Below are 20,297 nucleotides of genomic sequence, written 5' to 3'. Positions count from 1 at the left end.
GCCTGGGAAAAGGCTGCGGGGTCCCATCAGAGGTCACCAGTTAAGGGGAGGGACCAGAAGCCCCCGGGCTCAGAGAGGTGGATGTCCTCAGGAAGAAGCAGTCCTGAAAATCACCAGGCGCCGTGCCAAAGCTGCATAAATGTTTTGAATGAATGATGAATGAATGAATGAATGAATGAATGAATGAATGAATGAATGAATGAATGAATGAACGAATGAAAAGAACCAGCCGCTTGAATTGCATTGAGAAAGGAACTTGGAGCCGTTGTAGCTCATGCTACACAGGTATGATACGGGTATGAGATGGGTGGATCTAAGGGCACCAGGCATTGCATGTTCTCCTGCCACATACTGGTTCGGTGGTAATTTCTGGGTGGCCTTCAAGGCAATTCCATGGAGAGCGTGTTGCATTAACCAAGACACGCTGACCATGAGCAAGTCTTCTCAGTCCAGGAAAGGAAGAAGTTGGCACACAGGAGAAACCCATGCAAAGACCCTCCAGTCCGGGCCATGGCTGCCACCTGCTCTTTGAGGATCCCGTGAGTCTAGCAAGGCCCCAAATAGCGCACCAGCGAAGTCCAGGAGACCCTCCCCCGCATCCAGAGTCAAAGACAGCATGTCATCCACCTTGCAGCGGGGGGACACGACCGAAAGCCCTGCTGCCTTTGCAGGGTTGAGCTGAAGCTGCTTCATGCTGTGTCCCGGCCTGAACTCCGACTAAAAAGAGCCCAGAGAATCTGCTCATCCGGTAGCCGAAGGGGGAGGGTGGGCACCAGACAAAGGTCGCCCAGCCCCGTTGGGTCCAAAGGTGGCCTCTTGAGAAGGAGGCACCTCCTGCAAGGCAGGTGGGAGCACCCTCTCCCACGAGGGCATGGACAGCTATTGGGGCACACTCACGGGGGGGCTTGACCAAGCAGGGGGCCATGGGTCTGGAGCGCAGGTGGCCCATCTCACGTTCCCTCAGGGTCAACCTCCTCCCAGGCAGTGGGACTCAGACCCATGTCAGTCATGGCCAAGGGACGCGTGTTGAGTCCCTTACTCTATACTCTTTATATGCATGACTGCATTCCCACTCACGCTAGTACGGTAATACTATTACTAAATTTGCAGATGATACAACAGTGGTGGGACTCATCTCCAGGGGCGATGAGTCTGCCTACCGAGATGAGGTGGACCAACAGTTGCATTCGTGGTGCCGAGACAATAACTTGGTCCTCAACACCAATAAGACCAAGGAGCTGATAGTGGATTATAGAAGGAACAGATCAGACCTCCAGCCCTTGCTTATCAATGGAGACCGAGTGGAGCAAGTGGCCAGTTTTAAGTTTCTGGGTGTTACCCTAAAAGAGGACCTGAGCTGGGGTGCCCACATTGCAACCCTGGTCAAAAGGGCCCAGCAGAGATTCCACTACCTGAGGCTTCTTGGAAAACAACAACTGAATGGAAAACTGCTGGTGACCTTCTACCGCTGCACCAGAGAGAGTATCTTAACTTACTGCACCTCTGTATGGTTTGCCAATTGCACAGGGGCAGATAGGAAAGCGCTCCAGAGGGTCAACGTCATTGCCCAGAGGATCCTGGGTTGCCCTCTCCCCTCTTTGGAAGAGCTTTAGAGCTCCCGCTGCCTCAAGAAAGTTCAAAACATCCTCAAAGATCCATCTCAACCTGGGCACCCCCCCTTTTTTTAACTATTACCATCTGGCAGACGGTACAGGATAATAAAAACAAGGACAAATAGGCTGAAAAACAGCTTCTATCCCAGGGCAGGAGCTCTGTTGAATTCTACCGTATAGTGCAGTGTTGGTGCGGTGTCGGGGGTTTTCAGTTCAATGTGTGGAGGGTGAAGGATGTGGGTTTGTTTATTTTCATGGTCATGATGTGCACTGAAGAGGGTGTTTGATTTCTAAGCTAAACTAAACTAGGGGTCACTGTAGCTGTCTGTGAGGGAGGACCCTGGGCCCACCTTGCCTTCTGCCGTGGCTGTGCAGCCAAAGCTGCTTTACCTTGTGGGACGCTCCGTCCTGGACCCAAACTACTTTCCACCTAGACAATGGGGACTCTTCAGGGATGGGTCTGGGGCTGACCTGGCTGGGGAGAGCCTCCTGCGGTGGCTGCTGCTGCTGCTGCTGCTGCTGCTTGAGGGCCCCCTCCCCACCAGGCACTGACCCCAACCCCCACCCCCAAGTGCCCTGACTGTCAGGCCAGTGCCCCTCAGTGGGAATCTCTCTGGGGATGGCCTGCCACCCTCTCAGGTGTGTTCCTTAAAGGGGGGGGAGACACACACATGGCCTGGGGGTGGAGGAGGGGGAGAGAGAGAGGCCAAATGGCTTTAGGAGGAGTAGAGTCGTGACTGACCCTGAGGCCCAGCAACCCTGCCGGGGGTGGGTGGGTGGGGGAAGCATACCAGTCTCCTTGTCCTTTATGGAGACTCGGGAGTGCCGGCCGAGAGGCCCCGGGAAATAGTGGCCAGGAAGGCCAGTTACACAGGCGGGCTTTCCTTCTGATGTCGGGGGAAGAGGAAGGCTCCGTCGTGGGCTGCTCCGGCCACCCAAGAGAACCTTTGGGTGGGGGCATTTTTCAACCCTACAGTAAGTGTCCCGGAATGCCAAATGAGATCTCCCATGGTTGATGGAAGAGACGGTGAGGTCTAGTCCCACCTTAGGCAAGAAAACCGGCTGGGTGACTTTGGGCCAGTCCCTCTCTCCTACTCCAACCCATCCTTGCAGGGTTGTTGTTGTTGGCCAATTAGGAGGAGGAAACAGATATCCTGTGTTTGCCACCTTGAGTTACTGAGGAGGAGGAGGAGGATGCTGACCCTTAGCGACTCCTGGGCCAGGTGGTCTCTCCACACCTTCTGATCTTACCCTGCTTCTGGGAGTTGTTCTGGGCTCTGGCTGGGGGTCAGCTTTGATGGTGTCCAGCCACCTTTGGTGGCCTCCTTTCCTTAAAGTTATACAGGTGGGATAGAAATGTAATACATAAATGAATGCAAGGAATGCCTGGGCTGCTTCTGGTGGCGCACAAAGTCCAACTTTCAGGGCACCCCAAGAGTGACCCCAGCTGGACGCAGGGCAGCTGTCTGCCTCTTGCGGCTTCCTGCCAGTGAAGCAGCTGCAGCTGCTTAAAGCTTCCTGAATAACAGAGGCAGCTTCCCTTCCGGCTGATTCAGAGCTCCTGAATTGTTTGCCTCTGAGAAGGTAGCTAATAAGTTCCCAAAACGTGACGAACTTGCTAGGCCTGGAGGAGGCGGTGCTGGGACTCGCCTGACCTCTTGACTGCCTCTGGAGGCTCCCCTGGAGCTGCCTCGGGTACCCTGATCGGTCTGGGTCTTTTCCCAGGCACTCCGCGAAAGCTGCCATCCAGCAGGCAGAAAAGGGGGTCCCGGTGAGCTTGAAACATTTAGGGAACGGACGGAAAAGAAACGGGGCTCTTCAGCTACAGGCGTACAAGGCACCTGTGGAGAAAAGGGGCCGGCCCAGGAAGACCGGGGGGGCGGGGGCGGAGGCCTCCTTTGGCCCCGTGGTGAGTCTGGCAGCCGGGCATCAATTTGGCAGATTGGTAATTAAGGGGTGCAGCTGAGAGGCTGTGCATCCCGTCTAGCCACCTGCCTGCCAGTGCAAGCTCAGCTGCCCAGCATGTGCCATGCAAGCCTCCGCTGGGAAGCCGGCTTGAAGGGTAGAGGTTGACCCACTTCTGGGACCTGGGGCTGCCATTCGCAGGTGAATGAAAGCTGCTGCTTAAGCGAGAGGTGCCCTTCTTGGGGCGCAAACGGGCGGTGGGGCTGGCATGACGCTGCTGGCCAAGCCCTCTTTAGTTGGCATCGTGCCACAGCTGCCCTTCATGGGTGCCTGGGACTGCGGAGGGCAACTAGCTCCAGGAAATTCTGGGTGGGCTCGGCCTGGACTCGGCGGAGGGGGGAGCAAAATGCTAACCCAGCCAACTCCCTAGTTCCTCCTGCGGGTGCTCCCAGCTGCCTGGCACACTCGTTCCTGCCAGAGGCCTCTTTTGCCTGGGAGCTGATGAGCCAAGCCAGTTGATGCTTTTGAGGCAGTCGGGAGCCCCTCTTTTCTCCCCCCTCTTTCCTGTGAGCAGGCGGGAGAGGAGGAGAGGAGGAGGAAGAGAAGTCGGGGGCTCTCATCTGGAGCCCCTCCTTGCCCGAGTCCTGGTAGAGTTGGAGGTGTCCTTCGGGGTCTCGGGCAGGGCCTCAGGCAGGGCAATAGCCAGCAGCCCGAGACTTTACAGACAGGGATTGGGTCTTGGTATCAGGAGTTTCAGGGGCAGCCAGGGAGGGCTGCTAAGCTGTGGGGCGGGCTCCCTCCTAGAATCGCAGCTGGTCTGTCATGGCGGGAGGTTTCTAGCCACAGTTGGGCAGCTGGGAGGATCTGAGAAGCAGCAGCTTGGACTGGAGACCGTTCTCATCGCGTGGATGAGCAGGCAGGGACCCCTGAATGTTTGCATTCTTGTCTGGAAACAATCGGGCGTCTTTGTGGCAGGCGGGAAGAAAAGGGTTGGAGCAGAGGGGCCGCCCTGAGGCTGAGAAGGGAGGATGAAGATTTATTAGGTGCTGCAACAGGAAGGTGCCAAACACTCGGCATCCAGAGGAAAAACAAAGCAGGCCGTGAACTATCAGAGGAAGAGAAGGAAGCAGTGTGGAAATGGGGGTCCAGCTGGCAGCCCTGCTAGTAGGCAATCCACTGCTACAAGGGTCAAAGCAGCCGTGTGCTGGCCACTCCGATCCACCTGCGAGGCCGGCATCAGGCATGGTGTGTGTGTGTGTGTGTGTGTGTGACAGGCTGATTTCCAAAACGGGTCAAGTCCATGGGCATCACCTCCTAGGAAATGAGGGGGCTTCCTTGGGCAGTTGGTTGGGCACTGAGAGAGAGATCAAGCGGCTGACCAGACGTGCCAGGATTCAGATGTTGTTCTCATCGGTCTGCTAATTCTTCCCAGGACAAGCGATGCTATGAGGATCGGCTGCGGCTGTTCAGTATGGCATGAACTGGGAAGGCACCTCAGGAGCCTGAGGTCGATGCCCAGAGGTCTTACCTGTTCCTCCCTTATGTGGAAAAGGACCAGAAAGGCAGAATACATTTTGAATGACCGGATACCGATGTGGGATCTGGTCTCTGTCACCCTGGGACAATTCTCTACATAGTGAATGGCTGACCTTATGAGGACGACCAAAGGGGATTTGGCAAAAGACAACCAGGGCAAGAGGCTTACCGGGAGCTTCTTCTCACCAGGAAGCTCTCAATGACCTGATTCCCCTCCCCCCACAAGCGATGGGGACATTTCCAAACAAGCTCACAGCAGCAGCTGCCCCCGTTTCTACTCCCCAATAATGATTGTGGACCCAAGAAAGGAGAATATTTCTAGCTCAGGGCTGAAATGAGGATCCTGGGTGTTATCTCTGAGTTTGGCTGTTTTCTTGCAGAAGTTTCATGATCCAAACTAGGTAGCCTCATCAAATGCTCATCATCATCATCATCATCACCACCACCATCATCGTCATCATTGATGTTACCTAGTTTGGGTCATGAAACTTCTGCAAGAGAACAACCGAAGTCGGAGAGCACCAAGGAGCCCTCAGTGTTTGTGGGATGCCCACTTATAACTGTGGTTAATTAAGGAACCTTTCAAAAACTCAGCTGGACAAGGAGCCCAGCAGGGCAACAGGGGCAGTTCCGGGAAGGGCCTCTCTGGGGGCGGGGACTTCAGATGACCAGGTATTGTGTGCCCCTCCTCAGCCCCCCAGCTCTTGAACCTCACCTGACCCGTGCAAGGGGTCACCCCTCTAAAGCTCAGCAGCACCCCGCTCCCAAGCCCACCAGGGGCACACTAGCGCTGACGGAGCAGTGGGCTTTCCGCCCTGCTTTGGGCCAGTGAGGAGTTGCAGGAGGCGGGGGGATCTGGGGGCCCGTATGCAACTGCAGGTGGGCTCTGGCCTGGACAGGCTCCAGCTAAAGGCTCCCCTGCTCCAGCCGAGCCCCCCTTCCCACTCCACCTGCAGGAGAGGAGTCCCAGAGGACAAGGGGCAGGCGTGGACCAGGGGCTACCACGCGTGGCTGCGCAGCTAGCATTTGCCGAGGCACCCCCTGTCCGGGCGGCCACAGCAAAGGGCCCGGGGTGAAGCCCCACGTTCCCAGCAGCACCTGAGCGAGAGGCCAGCTGGCCATAGTGGAAGGAAAAGCTCACGGTGGGTGCTGAGCAGACAGGACAGAACCCAGCCCCGGAAGGGAGGGCACCAGTGCTCCCCCTCCTCCCACTCATGACTTCCTGCCCCTCTTTAAGCTCTGGAATAAACACACATCAGCAGCAGCAGCTCTTCTTCTTCTTCTGCTGGGACAAAGCTTTAATGGCAGCCTGGGCGCAGGAGAGATGCTCCCCCCCCCCAGTTAAGCAGTGGCATCAGCGGCGACCACATCCATAAGCACAAAGCTCTTGACGTGGTGGAATTTGCTACAGGAGAAGTCCACGTGCAGCTGCATGGCGCCTGTGCGGCGAGGCGTGAACTCGAAGTAGATCTTCGACCGATCCCCGGCTGCCAGATCTGCCACCCTGTAGCAAGCGGGGGAGGGGAGTGAGCTTCCAGGGGCAGTGCCAGCGTCCCTTCACCCGCTGGGGCCCCAGGGGGCCGTGGAGAGAGTGGCACTGGGCTCAGCCCCATAGTCGCCAGCCTGGCGTTCGGGAGTGGGTGGGCCGGATGTTCCACCCTTTGCCCTGGCCAGGCAACTGCTGCCCCCCCGTCCGCCCAGACCCACATACTTGATCTTGATGGCCTGGCCCATCAGGGTCACGAACAGCACGCAGTCCTCCACGGGCTCAGGGAGGGGGTTGGCGTAGGAGATTTCCAGCGTGGTTGGGGTGTTGGCAAACACCTTTGGAGGAACCTTTCGGGGGGGGGAAAGCAGCGGGTCAGCCCGGCCACAGAGCAGGGTCTCAGGTGCCCCCCCTCCTGCCCTTTCTCAGATGCCAGGCGGGGCAGGGCGGGGGGGTTGGGGGGGTGGGCGGCTAAGGGGCCTCTTCATTCTTTTGTTGGAGGTGATGCTTTGTGAATCTGGAGCCTTTTCATTATTACCACAAATGTGGGCCCAAAAAGGAAGCCCCCCCCCAATCCACAGTGGGAGGAAATGGGTTTGAAGAGCAGGAGTCCGAAATGGCCAAATCATCCTTTTCCTCATCTTTAAAACATACTGAAAATGCCTCTGAATGATCTGAAACCTGAGACCCTGTAACAGAATGGCCAGTTTTTGCCAGTCTGGATGAGCTAAGGATGGAAATGGAAGTGCTCTGGCTCCTGGTCCCTGCTGGGAAGCCAGAGGAATTGCCAAGCAGCCGAACCCCTGGCCAGTCGGCTGCTTCACCCAGGGCCGTGAGGAGGGCCGGGCAGCCTCAGCGGCTTTCCTGGCCTCCCCTGGCGGAAGAGAGGCCTGTTCACCTTCTCCACAGACAGGGCTGAGCCCAAACCAGCCGGGCTTTCCGGGCAATGCAGCTCAGACAGCTCCTTGCAAAGGAACCAAGTCTGCTGCGCTCAAGGAGCTCCGGCCGCTGCTAGCCGGGAGGAGGACGGCCGGAGCAGCCCTCCCAGAGCCTCGCATGGACACCGCCGGATGCAGCGCAACTCGGGGGATGCAGGGTCTTTGGAAGCAGGGCTTGATGGGGCAGGCAGCCTCCCAACGTGGGCCCAATGGAGAGGTTGTGTGGGTGCAAGTGTGTGTGTGTGTCCAGGAGGCGCTTGATGGGAGGTTGGCAGCCTCCCAAGTGTGGTGTTGCCACAATGGAGAGGTTGTGTGGGTGCAAGTGTGTGTGTGTGTCCAGGAGGCGCTTGCCACAATGGAGAGGTTGTGTGGGTGCAAGTGTGTGTGTGTGTCCAGGAGGCGCTTGCCACAATGGAGAGGTTGTGTGGGTGCAAGTGTGTGTGTGTGTCCAGGAGGCGCTTGCCACAATGGAGAGGTTGTGTGGGTGCAAGTGTGTGTGTGTGTCCAGGAGGCGCTTGCCACAATGGAGAGGTTGTGTGGGTGCAAGTGTGTGTGTGTGTCCAAGAGGCACTTACCACAATGGAGAGGTTGTGGGGTGCAAGGTGTGTGTGTGTCCAGGAGGCGCTTGCCACAATGGAGAGGTTGTGTGGGTGCAAGTGTGTGTGTGTCCGTCCAAGAGGCACTTACCACAATGGAGAGGTTTGGGCTCTCCAGAGTGATGGCCTTTTCCACCAGCAGCTTCGTGCCCTCGGACGCACCGCACAGAGCTGTCACCAGCAGCTTCTTGTCGTCAGTCAGGGAGTTGCCGTAGTGGCTGTAGGGGATCCTCAGGGAAGGTACTTCTCTGGAAGCCAGGAGAGCCCCGTCACAGGCCTAGCCAGGAACAAGCTCCCTCCCTCTCCCTCTCCTTCTTCTTCATCTCTTCATCAGACCACTCAAACGCCCCCCAGCCCTCCCAGTTCCCCCCTGCAGGCGGGCCACCCGAAGTGTCAGGAGCCCCGGGGTCTCTCTCTCTCTCTCGCCCCCTCCCTCCCTCCCTGAGAGAGACGGAAGTGGGTGGGGCAGAGCAGGCTCCCGCTGCCTCTGGATGGGGGCGGCTCCCGCACAGCCCGCTCCGCCCTCGGCTGGCCGGGTACCTTCCTTGCCGGCCAGGTGGAGGCTGGTGGCCTCCTTCAGGATCTCCCTGACGGCCCTGCGGGTGTAGAGGACGCTGGAGACGCTCAGGTTGACGGTGACCGTCTTGGGGAGGCGGACAGGTTGCAGAGCGAGAGGATCAGGTTGACGTCCTTGCCGAGCACCGGCGGCTGAGTCAGCTTGAATTTCCCGAAGAGCTCCGGGTGGGCGATCAGCTCCGTGGCCGCCCGCTTCCGAGGCGCTGGAGCCGAGAGCTGCATGCAGGCTTTCCGATAAACGCTTCTTTCCTCAGCCGAGCCTGGAGGGGAGGAGGGGGTGGGGGTCGCTCAGCAGCTCCCTCCAAAGGCTCTTTCCCGGCGGGGCTCCCGAAGGCTCCGGTCTCTGCCTGGGAGCCTTCCGGAGCCGCGGCTCTTTCCCGCCGGCTTGCTCGCCTCGGGAGGATCCCGCTGCTGGGCGGGGGCGGGCGGTATTCTAAGGAGCTGCCCCGAAGCTCGTTTGCTGGAGCCAAGAAGCCCCAAACAGCGAGGCAACTTTTCCCGGACCCCTCTAGCTGTCTCTGGGCCTCCCCGGGGAAGGGCCCCGAGGCTGGCAACTGAAGCGAGAGCGAAACCCGCCTGCTCTTCTCCCACCCGCCGCAGGGAGATGCGGAAGCAGAGAGACCGCTTGCAGGGCCAGTGAGGTCCCCCCGAATAAAACACGAACTGCGGCTGCAATGATTGCATAGAACTAAGGAAATTATATTGAACTCCCCCCACTCCTTCTGCAGAATGGCCACCCCCGACTAGGCTTTGTGGCCTGAGCAGGAGAGCACCAAGGACACACACACACACACACACACACACACACACACACCCCGCTGAGAAGGGGGATCTGCAGGAGAGCCTCCCTCTTCCTGACCCTGCGAAGGGGGGCAGGGGGGGTTGCCTGGCGGGGCACCCGGCCGACCCCCATCCTCCTGCTCTGCTTCTGCCTTTCCCAAAGCGAGTCTATCGGAAGGGCAGGAAAGTGGTTGGACTGTCCAGGCACAAAGCAGCTGACCCTTTCCCCGACTGCACTCTCCTTGGAGAAGGGAGCGGAAGTGGACCTGGGCGAGAGGCAGGAGTGACCCCGAGAAGGGACCCCCATCCAGAAAGGGGGATTCCCCCCCCCCCAGATAAAGGATCCCTGGGCCACAGCAGCCACCTGCTCCTCATGCGGGAGTTGGGTCCAAGAGGGCACCTGTCCTACCTGGGGAAGGGCTCCTAGAGAAGGGACCAGGAGAATAGGAAGGCACATCGGTCTGGCCAGCTGCTTCTTCCTGCTCCAGTGCCAGCAACCTCAGCACCCTCACTTGGCTGCTCTGGTGTGGAGTTGCAGAATGGCCACCGCCAGCATATTGGGGGCACCTGGCCCAAGGTCAAGGGGTGGCCTCCCCTAGCAGCTGGATGGTGTCCAGTGGAGGGCTGGGGAGCCTGAGCCCTGGATTGGTCTGCAAGTCGGGGCCTCCCCTCCATGCACAGCAGGAAGCCACCCCACCCCTCGTCCTGCCAGTGGGCCTAGAAGGACACCAGGGCCAAGGGCCGTACTGAGATGTCGAATGGACAATCTGGACAGGCCCTGCGCTTCCACCGCAGCAAGTCGGCTGTGGGGGCAGGATCAGGGAGAGGTGGCAGATTGAGAAGGAAGTGAAGAAAACCACTTTCAGGCGCCTCTGTGCTTCCCTCGGGAAAACGGTGTCCCTGAAACCACAAGAGGGCGCTTCTCCTGGCGGGGGTCTTTCCCACTGTCCAGGCGCCCAGCCAGCCCAGCACTGCAGCCTTCCGGGAGAGTCTCCAGTTGGCCATGCAAGAAGGCTGCCTCCTGGATCCCCCCTCCCTTTCTTCCCCTGGGGGGAGGGGGGCACTGCTCCACCCTGGCCTGTCTTTCAGCTCATGGCTGGGGGGTCATGGCAAGCACCCCCTTGAAGCAGAGGAAGGGGCGTGGCTTAGAGAGGCAGCTCTGCTCCGCCTGGAAAGCAGCAGGGGGCTCTGCACTCTCAGAATACCTGCCAATGCCTTTGGAATCGGGAAAGTAGCCGGCGGCTGGCTGGCCTTTTGTCAAGGTGGGGCTGGGCAGTCCAGTCAGCAGAAGAACCCCTGGAAGGGGGGCAGAGACCCAGCCAGGTTCCAGATGGGAAGGGGCATCTCCCCTGCCCTGCCTTGCTGGGGCCCTTCTGGAGCCAGTCCTGCAGGGGCCGGGCATTGGACAAGGCACCCCACCTCCTGCCTCCATTTCCCCCCCTCCTCAGGCCTGGTCTGTCTCCTCTCGTATCAACAGCAGCCCCGCCAGCTCCCCACTGGCCGCCTGCCCTGAACTCCACGGTTTCCCCTGCCTGGCCTGCTTGTCAAGCGGGGGGGCACCTCGCATCCCTGGCAGATCCTTTGACTCTCCTGACAAGGCCCCTTGCAGGATCTGCCCCCCTGCTGCCCCCACCTGGCCTCCCCCATCTCAGCAGAGATTCCTCCAGATGTGGGGATAAACATCAGCTGGAGGGACAGACAAGCGATGGCTTCGGGGTCCCTGGGAGCCTTGCAAGGGAGCCGGCTGGGGGTGGGCAACCCCAACCCCAAGACTGCCGTTCTTCAGCCCACCTTCAGGAAACTTGTAGCAGTTGGTCACGTCCACCCGCTGGTTGCTGCCCACGGCTTTGGTGCTCAGGGCTCTGCCGATGGAGGAGGTGTCGCAGTAGGCCTTCACGCACTTCCCGTTGCTCTGCACGACCCAGCGGTTGATGTCGGCGTTCACCTCCGTGAAGACGAAGGCTGTGTCGTAGTTCAGCCTGACGTCTCCTTGCTTGACCGCCAAGACCGAGGCCGGCCCGCATTGGTAGATCCCTGGAGGAGGAGGAGGAGGAGGAGGAGGAGGAGGAGGAGGAGGAGGAGAGGGGGAGTTGCACTGGGGCTCCAGCCAGTGGCCGGGCAGGGGGGGAGCCCACCTGGACTGACCTTGGCTCCTCTCTTGTGGGGTGGCATCGATCACTTGCCAGCCACAGTAGGGGTTGCCCAGGTCCCTCCGGACAAACCAGCTTTCGTTCCAGACATGGTAGTCCCTGAGGGTGGAAGGGCAGAAGAGAGGCCAGGCTGCAGCACCTGATAGCCCTGGCAGCCTCCGGCCCAGAGAAAGGGTTTCTGCGGAGCCTCCCGGGGCCACCAGTGGGCTGGCCATGCCCAACCTAGAGCCCCTTCCCAACTGGAGGCTCCAGTCCCTGCCCGGCTGGGTGGAACCTTCCACAGGGCTAAACCCACCAGCTCTCCTCCTGCCCCACTCGGGCTGCCTGTCCTCCCTACCAGACGGAGTCTTGTCCCATCTTGAGGCTCTTTCCGGCAGGATCATAGTATTTATCGATACTCAGGTTTGAGTTGGAATCGTGGGCAGAATTGAAATTTGTGACCAGGCGCGTCGGGATCCCCAAGCATCTCAAGACTGCAAGCGAGAGGAAGGCAGCGTGTGCCACGGAAGCCAAGCTGCCCCGGCCCAGCAGGTGCCCCCCTCCAGGTTGGCCTGTGGCCACTCCCTCTGCCAAGCCTTACGTACTGGTGCCCGTCACGCCAGCAAAGACCCAGCACTGCCCATACTGGACAGGGCTGTAGTTGCCCTGGGCCCACTTCCTCAGGATGGCCACGCTGCCGTCCCACCGGGAAGGGTTCTCATGGTGGGCGAAATTCTCACTCCACTTGCCCTCTAGCACCCCGTTGTCACCGTCATTGCCGTTGACCTAAAAGGGCATCAGAAGCGGTCAAGGAGCGGTGGAGGTGGGCAGGCTGAGCCCCCGGTGCCCCCTTTGCTCGTACCATGGCACTGACGATGCGTCCCACATACCGGGGGTCGCTCCGCCGTGAGGCGTCCCCCGCCGGGTCCTGGCGATGGTAGAGGCTCAGGTTCAGCAGGTGGAGGCAGATGTTGAGGATGTTCTCCTGAAACTGGAACCAAGAGAAAATTTCCCACTCAGCCCCCCATGAGGGGGAGGCCCCAAGAGAACCGCTGCAGGATATGGGACACCCCTCCGTGCTGCCCCCTGCCCAGAGGGAGCCGGAAGCCTCTTCGGGGGAGGTTTCCTCTACATCCCTGGGTGCTGTGGGGGCCCCAGCTGCAGAGCAGCCCCTCTGAGGGCCGCAGGGGAGCCTGTCCCTGGGGAAGGCCGCCCATGGCCTCCGTGGCATCGCCCCATGGGCCACACCTGCTGGAATCCGGCTGTGAGCGTCCAGCCGAGGAAAGGCCAAGTGCTCACCAGGGCCACGTGCAAACCTTCCGGAAAGCCTTTCTTTGGCCCAGGGACCGGGGCGCCTGGTGGGGAGGCACAGGCCCGAGGACCTGAGCAGGCCAGCTGCAGGACTCCCTGGGGCAGCCAGAGCAGGCCGAGGGGGGCACAGAGGGGTATCTAATGACCTGCCCTGACTGGCCCAGGGACAGTACAGAGAGACTCGGGGTTGGGGGGAGGCCTCTGGGACAGCAGCCCCTCCCCCAGCCTTCACCTGGGTCAAAGGAGCAGAGGGCGTGCATCACAGGGGCCCCATAGGCACCCTCAGTCGCTGACCTGGCCATAGTACCATCCTCGAGCTTCAATGTAGTTGGCATTGCCCACAAAGATAATGCCGTTTTCGTTCAGCACGTATTCTTGCCTCTCTGCCTCGTTGGCCATAAAGACCAGATCCCCTGCAGCAAAGAAAGGAGGTGAGAAGCCCCCACCTCAGCCAACCTCTGCTGTGCCAAGCCCTCCCCATTCCTTCCCAGCCCAGGCTGGGGTCAGAGGCTTTGGCCCTCCCTTCCCTGTGCCATTCAAGAGGTGCTGATGGCAGCTGAAGGCCAAGAGGGATTGCTGGGCAGCTGTCTAGGGAGGGCTGCGCAGGCAGAGGTGGCAGGCGAGCGTGCCCCTCCTCCTCACCTGAGCACCACGGGTTGAAGAGCAGGATAAACTTGGCCAGGAACCTGGTTGCCACCTGGTTGCCGCAGGTCACTTGCAGGCTCAGCTTATAGCGACCGATGGCCGCCCTGCTGGAGCTGCACATGGAGAAGTTGATGGAGTTGGCGTTGCCCGACATCTGTACCGCACCCCAGGCCCCTCCAACCAGGGAGTTGGAGACGGCAAACCCACACCTGGTGTGTTGGGCCTCAGAAGGGCTTGGACCTGCCCAGGACAAGAGAGACAACATGCTGGGAGGAAACACGGGCTGAGCAGGCCATGGTCTCCCATGGTCCTCATTGGACACCATCAAGCTCCAGTTGGTGCCCAGTGGAGAGCCCCAGCTGGGCTCCCTGTTCTCAGCAGGCAGTGAGGCCTCCCTCCCTCCCTCCCACCTGCCAAGGCGGCCTCCCCACCCTCATTTCCACCCTGGGCCGCTGGGCGGGGTTGGCTTCCTCTGCTGGGTCCCAAGGCGCCGCGGGTGGGAACAGGGGTGTCCAGGGGGCTCCTTGGGTGGGAGGGGGCGTTCGTGCCAAGCAAGGGGCGGGAGCTGATGGTCCCTGCCCACCTGAGGGATCTGCCCGCAGGCCTGGGAGTCACCCTGAGGGGGAGGTCCCTCGAGGGCCGCAGCCTGGAGTGGAAGGGTGCCCCTCCCTCCCAATTGGGCTACTGGTGGCCCTGACCGAGCCCTCTGCAGAGGGGCGGAGGAGGAGGGCTGGGGGCCGTTACCCGTTTCGGCCACAAAGGCCAGGCTCTCCCCTGCCTGAGGAGACCGGTTGAAGTACAGCGTGAAGTCGAACTTCTGCCCACGGCGGATGCAGAACTCAGGGGTCACAAAGCAGCCGGTGTGATGCGCCTCAGAGTTGCTGGGCACGTGCCAGTTGATTTGCGTGGGGATCAGCTCTGCGCAGCAAGGAGGAGGAGAGGCCAGCAGGAAGTCAGTGGAGCCGCCCGCCGGCTGCCGCTGGCCGCTCTGGGGGGCACGGGGGAGGTGCTGAGCCCCCTCCCATGGGCTGGGGGGAGAGCCCCGGGGGAGGGGAGCAGCCGTGCCAAGAGTGGCCTTTCTTATTTGCACAGGAGTCCTCAGCCTCCGGCACAGCTAAGCCAAAGGTTCTGTTAGTAAGCGAGACAGTCGTGAGTTCTGCCCCATTTACAAACTTCCTTGCCAAGGTCGTTAAGTGAATCTGGCTGAATCCCTGGGACCCTGGAATCCCTGGGACCCTGGAATAAATACGAGTCAGTTGCCAAGCGCTCTGAACTTTAGTTGTTTGACCCCAGGGAGGCTGCAAGGGTTGTAAGTGTGAAAAATGGCCACGGCACTTTTTTCCAGTCCCGTTGTAACTTCGAATGGACACTAAAGTCAAGGACTGCCTGTATTTTGCTCCTTAATCAACCGCTCGCCCATCTCCCAGACCCCGATATTCTTATGCAAAGCTGACAAGAAGAATCATCGAAGGCTCCTGCTGGAGCCAGGCTTGGACCCTTATCCTCGGCTCTAACGACACAACCTTTGGCCAACGCATCTGGGGCTCCCCCCTCTTCTTTTTAGTCTCCTCTGGGTTTCTTTGCTTTCCCATCGCTCTCCTTTGGCCTTTGGCTGGTTTGGTTTTGTATTTTTGGCTTGTTAAAATGTTTTAACAATTGTTAAAAAGTTACCAGGAATCCGGTGGCATAGATGTACAATTGATATAATTATGATAAATGATACCGAATGTATAGAAAGCTGTAACAGAAACCAGTCAGCAGAAAAGGCACTATTAGCCTATAACCCATTCCAGCAATTGTGTGGCGTGGGTGTGGGTGTGGGTGTGTGTGTGTTCCCTGCAGCCTGCGGTGAACAGATCTCTCCCAAGGGCAGCCCTGGATGTTCAGGTCCTGCACCCCAGAGGGGACGGGTCTCGTGGCGTTAAGGAGACCCTGGGGAGGGGCAGAAGGAGGCTGAGATGCTGGGGAACCTTTGCCCACCACCGCATCCGCTTTGGAGAGCAGGTGCTCTGCTGAAGGCACCTTACCTCCCTCCCCCTCCTGCCTGGGGACTTCCCAGAGAAAGGCAAGGAAAATGATGCTGGCCACAGGTTCCCCCAGAGGCAGGTTCGAGGTCCTTTGAGGTGGGGGGGTGGCATGAGCATCTGGCAGGGGGCAGGCAGCAACTGGCAAGAAGACCCCACCAGAAAATGTGGGCCATAAGCCAGCTGTGGGTTTGGGTATGTCTGCAAGACCCTGGCAGCCGCCCCTGCTCCGACTCCTCCCCCCCCTTTCAGGCAAGGAAAACCAAAACCAGGGAAGGTTAGAATTGACCTCCAACTGACTTCCAACGAATCCGCTTGAGTCCCCCTCCCCCCCCCCGCCTGGAGGCAGCTCTACCTGGAGGGAGCAGCGGCCGCCTCTCTGGCCCCTGCCCCACTGAGTCGGTGGGACACTCCTCTGCCCCAAAGGGGGCCCTGGAGAGGCTGGTGGGGGGAGGACGGGCACTGGAGGAGAGACCACCCCAGGCCTGCAGTGCCTGGCAGGGGACTGGCCAAACCTGCCGGGGCACAAGATGGAAAGTGAGCATCTCGTTTGGGGAAGGAGGCAGTGCCATAAGCCAGCCTGGCTTCAGCCTGTGTCCCGTGGGTACATTTAGCGACAGTCCCTTGTCCGAAATGGTATAGGTTCTGCTTGAGCAGTGGGCTGAACTAGAAGACCTCCAAGGTCCCTTTCGGGTTCTGTTCTGTTCAGTTCTCCTCGACCCTATTTCTCTTCTCCCTTCTGCAGTCTTCCTGGGGGCTCCTTGATTGCCCGGACTTGATGCCCGGTTCTGTCTCCGGGAGGGCTGGAAAAACTCCTTTGGGGACCAGGCTGGGAAGCTCTGCCCCTTCACCCGCCAGGAAGGCTCCCCGGGCAAAACCATGGCTCCCTCGGTCTCTCCTGGTCAGCCCCGTGAAGGGAGGCCACTCACCTGCCATGGTTGCCTCTTTTCTTCAGCGCTTCAGCCAGGGACTCTGGTGCATTCCTCTGGCGATCCACCGGCCCGAGTGAGATGCCAGGCAGCTCCTGCCGATTCCTATAAAACCATCCAAGGGCAATTAACCGGTTCCTCTAATAGGCGCCACACCAATTTCCCTCTTCAGTGGGAGGTGCAGCTGGGGGAGGCCAGGCCGTCCTTTTTGCTCAGAGGAAGCACATTCCCAGCTGCAGGAGTGCCAAACTGGATTTTCTCCATGGAATTCCAAGGCCAAGAGTCACCCCCCCCCCACAAGACAAGGAAGTAGGTGGGAAGAAGAGGCTGCAAGAGGAAGTACGGAGTGGCAACAGCTCAGGTGCGCCATGCACACGGCCGCCACTTCGGGCAGGCTGCATTTACCCCCAATTATCCTCCTGCTCTGGGGCAGGTGCCTCTCCTTCCCACACCTTCCTGCCCTCTCCCCTGGGAGGTTGCACACCAGCTGCCCCTCTTCTCCTTCCCAGAAGGGCTTCGGGGGTCCGAGTCATGCTGTGCCTTAGCCCTGATCCAAGCCAGGACATGACAGGAGGCTGAAAGTCACCCAACGGGCCTCAGGACTCCCCTGGCTTAAGAAGAGCCTTGTTCAGCTCCCAGGAGGTGCCTGCCATTGCCCCCCCCCCCGTTTCCCTTCTGAGGGTTCCTTTCTCTTCTCAGCGTGGCCTCTGCCGCCCCCCCGTGGCCTTGGTAAGAATGGGGAAAGCTGCTTGAGCAGAAAGCGCTGCGCCTGGGGAGGGAGGGCTGGGCTGGAGGGGTGGACCTGAAGGTCCAAGAGCCCCTTCCAGGCTGCGGGGCCTGAGCACTGGTGACTCTCCCTACCCACAAAGTCCCTGGTTGACCTCTCCCAGAGAGAAGCTCCGTTCCAACCTTCACCCAAACCGAGATCAGTTTTTCGTCTTTCCTTCCTTCCTTCCTTCTTCCTTCCTTCCTTCCTTCCTTCCTTCCTTCCTTCCTTCCTTCCTTCCTTCCTTCCTTCCTTCCTTCCTTCCTTCTTTCCTTCCTTCCTTCCTTCCTTCCTTCCCTCTCTCTCTTTCTCCTCTATCACACCACTGCACCCTCCCGAGTCCATTCAGTCTAGAGATGCTTCTGGCATCACCTACTTTCCCCCCACTGGCTTCTCACATCTGCAAACCACCAAGCCAGCCCATCAGGATTGGGGAAGAGTGCAGGAGGGGTGCTGGCCCCATATGCCTGTCGGCAGGCCCTCTGCCCCCCAACTGCCTCTTGGACGGACACCGCTTTCTGCAGTGGATCCAGCTGTGCTCTTGCAGGTGGGATCCTCCAGGGAGCACCTGTCCCCCCCTCCTCCTGCTGGTGCTTAGGCAGTTTGGGGTGTTGTTTCAATGCCAGCTCACTCCACCCCCACATTACCTGCATGGTGTGGAGAGCTCAGCTCCAGTAATTCCTTCCCACCTTAGGACCCCTTTGATCCATGAGCTGCGCCTTTGTGCTGTGAAGTCCCAGGACTTGTCCCCTGCCCCCACCTACCCCACAACACACACGTACGCACACGCGCACACACACGCACACCTTTGTTGCCGGTAGAGCTGCTTGCCTCAGCTGGCCATGCCCTCCCCTCCCGAGGGTGTTTCTCCTCGGTATCTGCCTGGCTTGACTTTCCAGTTTGGGAATTCAGCCGCTGAGCTGCGGCTTCATCCTTGTTTATTTCCTGCCAACTTCACAGGAAAACACTTTGGCTTCACCTAAACACCAGCCTGGATCCTGGAAGTCTGCCACGGTTGGGCAACCCGAACCTCCTTCCACACCCCATTTAATGGGCCCGATGCGGATCTGGGTCCTTCTGAAGAGGAAGCTGGCGGCTGCCCTGCCCTGCTTTCTGAGTCACTGTGGGGAGGCCGGGCGATTCCTCTCCTGGAAATGCCATCCCCAAGAGTCGTCCCCCCCCGCTCCCCTGTGCCCCATCCTCCTGTGCCCACAGAGCCCGGCCATCCTCCCTCCCTCGGCTTCCAGACAAGCAGGACAGCTGCAGGGACCTTCTGCCCGATCCTGGGATGCTGACGTCTATCCCCTCTTGCACGCTCCTCCCATCACAAGCCTGCTTGGGACATTCAGAGCAGCCCAGGGCTCTACCTGCCTCTCGGGGCCACAAGGCAGAGCTGCCAAGGGCCTGGAACTCCCTTCAGCAGGCCACCCAGCCCCAAAGATGCCTGAAATCCGGGCCCTCTTTGCAAATGCTCTCTCTGTCTCCCCCATCATCCATCCCCCATCTCCTTTGTGGAGGTGGGGCCTCCAAAATCTCTCCGAGGAGAAGGACAAGTGGGAGCCATGCACCCGCTCCCTTTGGAGGAGGCCTCTTCTAGCTCCCTAAGTGTGCAAGTGTGGAGGGGACATGACTCAGCCATGTTTTTGCAACCCCCAACCTCGTTTTGTTGAAATAGTGCAGTAAGTGGTGGCTCTGTCCACTTTGTTGAATGGTAGCCATGATTTCTCTCAATTCTGTGCCAATTATTAGACCGTATCCAGAGAGTTATGGGAAGTTTTGGGCACTGGGCATTGACAAACTGGACAGCCCCCAGGATGAGCAGGGGCTTGGAAGAGAAAGCTGAAAATAGACTCTGGATACTCTTAGCCGGAAGGAGGAGCAAAGAAGGCCAGGGGGAGACCTGGCAGCTCCCTGGAAGTAGCTGGCAGGCTGCCACGTGGTGGAAGACCAAGCAGGTGCCCTCCGAGATGGCCTAGGGAGCAGCTGACGAGAAAGGAGGCTCCCTTACAGGTGAGTAAGTGGGCAGGACGAAAGCTACTTTCCTCCTGGTAAGAGCTGGGGGGCCACGGGCTGGACGAGGGGCCCGTTGGGTTCTTGCCCAACTGCAACCATTCCACCCACCTGCTCCCAAACTGGTGTTGGCTCCTAGTGGCCACCGGGAGGGGCCTTCTTCAGGATGGTCTGCGGCAACAGTATTTCATAGCAGAGTTTCTTCCAAGGAAGGAACGTATTCTATATTTCAGCAGAATTTCACTATTTTCCTTCCGTCTTCGTTCAAATCAGTTATTAGCGCTCTCTGTTGGCATTCTTTAGCTATCGGCTCAAGGTTGACAACGCCTTGTGCGTTCAGTGGAAAGCCTTCTGGAAAAGGTCCATTTGAACAACCTTCCTGCATAAGAGGTTCCAAAGTCCTCCGCCATGTTTTCTTCATTCACATGCCAGCTGGCTTAAGGAGAACCAGACCTTTCCACTCCACAAGGGCTTCTCCGTGCGCAATATCACCCAGCCTCTGTTTGACCATTTGGAGAAGGAGAATAGCTGGCCGCCTTCTGAAGCCTCTGCTGAGGTCCAACCAGACAACTTCTGCAGCCTTCCTCTACATCGGGGTTCCCCAAAGTGGTCAGTATTGACCCCCAAGAGTTGAAGGAGCTTCCCAAGAAGTTGATTTAACAGAATAACAGAGCTTGGAGATCTGCTAGTCCAATCTCGTGTTCAAGCAGGAGACCCTGGACCATTCCAGACAAGGGGCTGTCCAATCCCTTCTCAACATGAATGGATGGATGGATGGATGGATGGATGGATGGATGAACAAATGAGCCTCTAGTGGTGAAGCCATTCCACGGATGAATTGTCCCCACTGTCAGGAAACCGCTCCTTATTCCTAGGTTGCTTCTCTTCTTGATGAGTTTCTATCTCGTTGCTCCTTGGCCTGCCTTCTTTGGTGCTTTGGCAAATAGCCCCCCCCCCTTTCTGTGACAGACCCTCAAATATTGGAAGGCTGCTATAAATGGCTGGGGGTCAAAAGGCGGCCATGGGTGACTGGGGGTCAGTAGGCAGTGGCTA

The 20,297-nt window shown here is 59.1% G+C and overlaps 1 protein-coding gene across 1 annotated transcript; it reads right to left on the bottom strand.

Moving 5' to 3' along the window:
- Positions 1-6,323: 6,323 nt before the first annotated feature.
- Positions 6,324-18,182, bottom strand: LOC113425342 (protein-glutamine gamma-glutamyltransferase E-like). The gene is given in 15 exon segments (XM_087959056.1): positions 6,324-6,558; positions 6,766-6,890; positions 8,166-8,320; positions 8,615-8,719; positions 8,722-8,910; positions 11,222-11,464; positions 11,576-11,679; positions 11,918-12,053; positions 12,165-12,345; positions 12,422-12,550; positions 13,165-13,283; positions 13,513-13,755; positions 14,260-14,433; positions 16,469-16,573; positions 18,041-18,182. Coding segments are annotated over 14 exon segments (2,073 nt in total). The 5' UTR covers positions 16,476-16,573; positions 18,041-18,182; the 3' UTR covers positions 6,324-6,395.
- Positions 18,183-20,297: the final 2,115 nt, after the last annotated feature.

This window comes from Notechis scutatus, chromosome 3 (genome assembly GCF_049901735.1).
Source record: "Notechis scutatus isolate UNSWTSFEM ecotype Mainland chromosome 3, rNotScu1.2, whole genome shotgun sequence".
Taxonomy (NCBI): Eukaryota; Metazoa; Chordata; class Lepidosauria; order Squamata; family Elapidae; genus Notechis; species Notechis scutatus.
The sequence above is the reverse complement of the archived record's forward strand: the minus strand, read 5'-3'. Positions and strand labels throughout refer to the sequence as shown.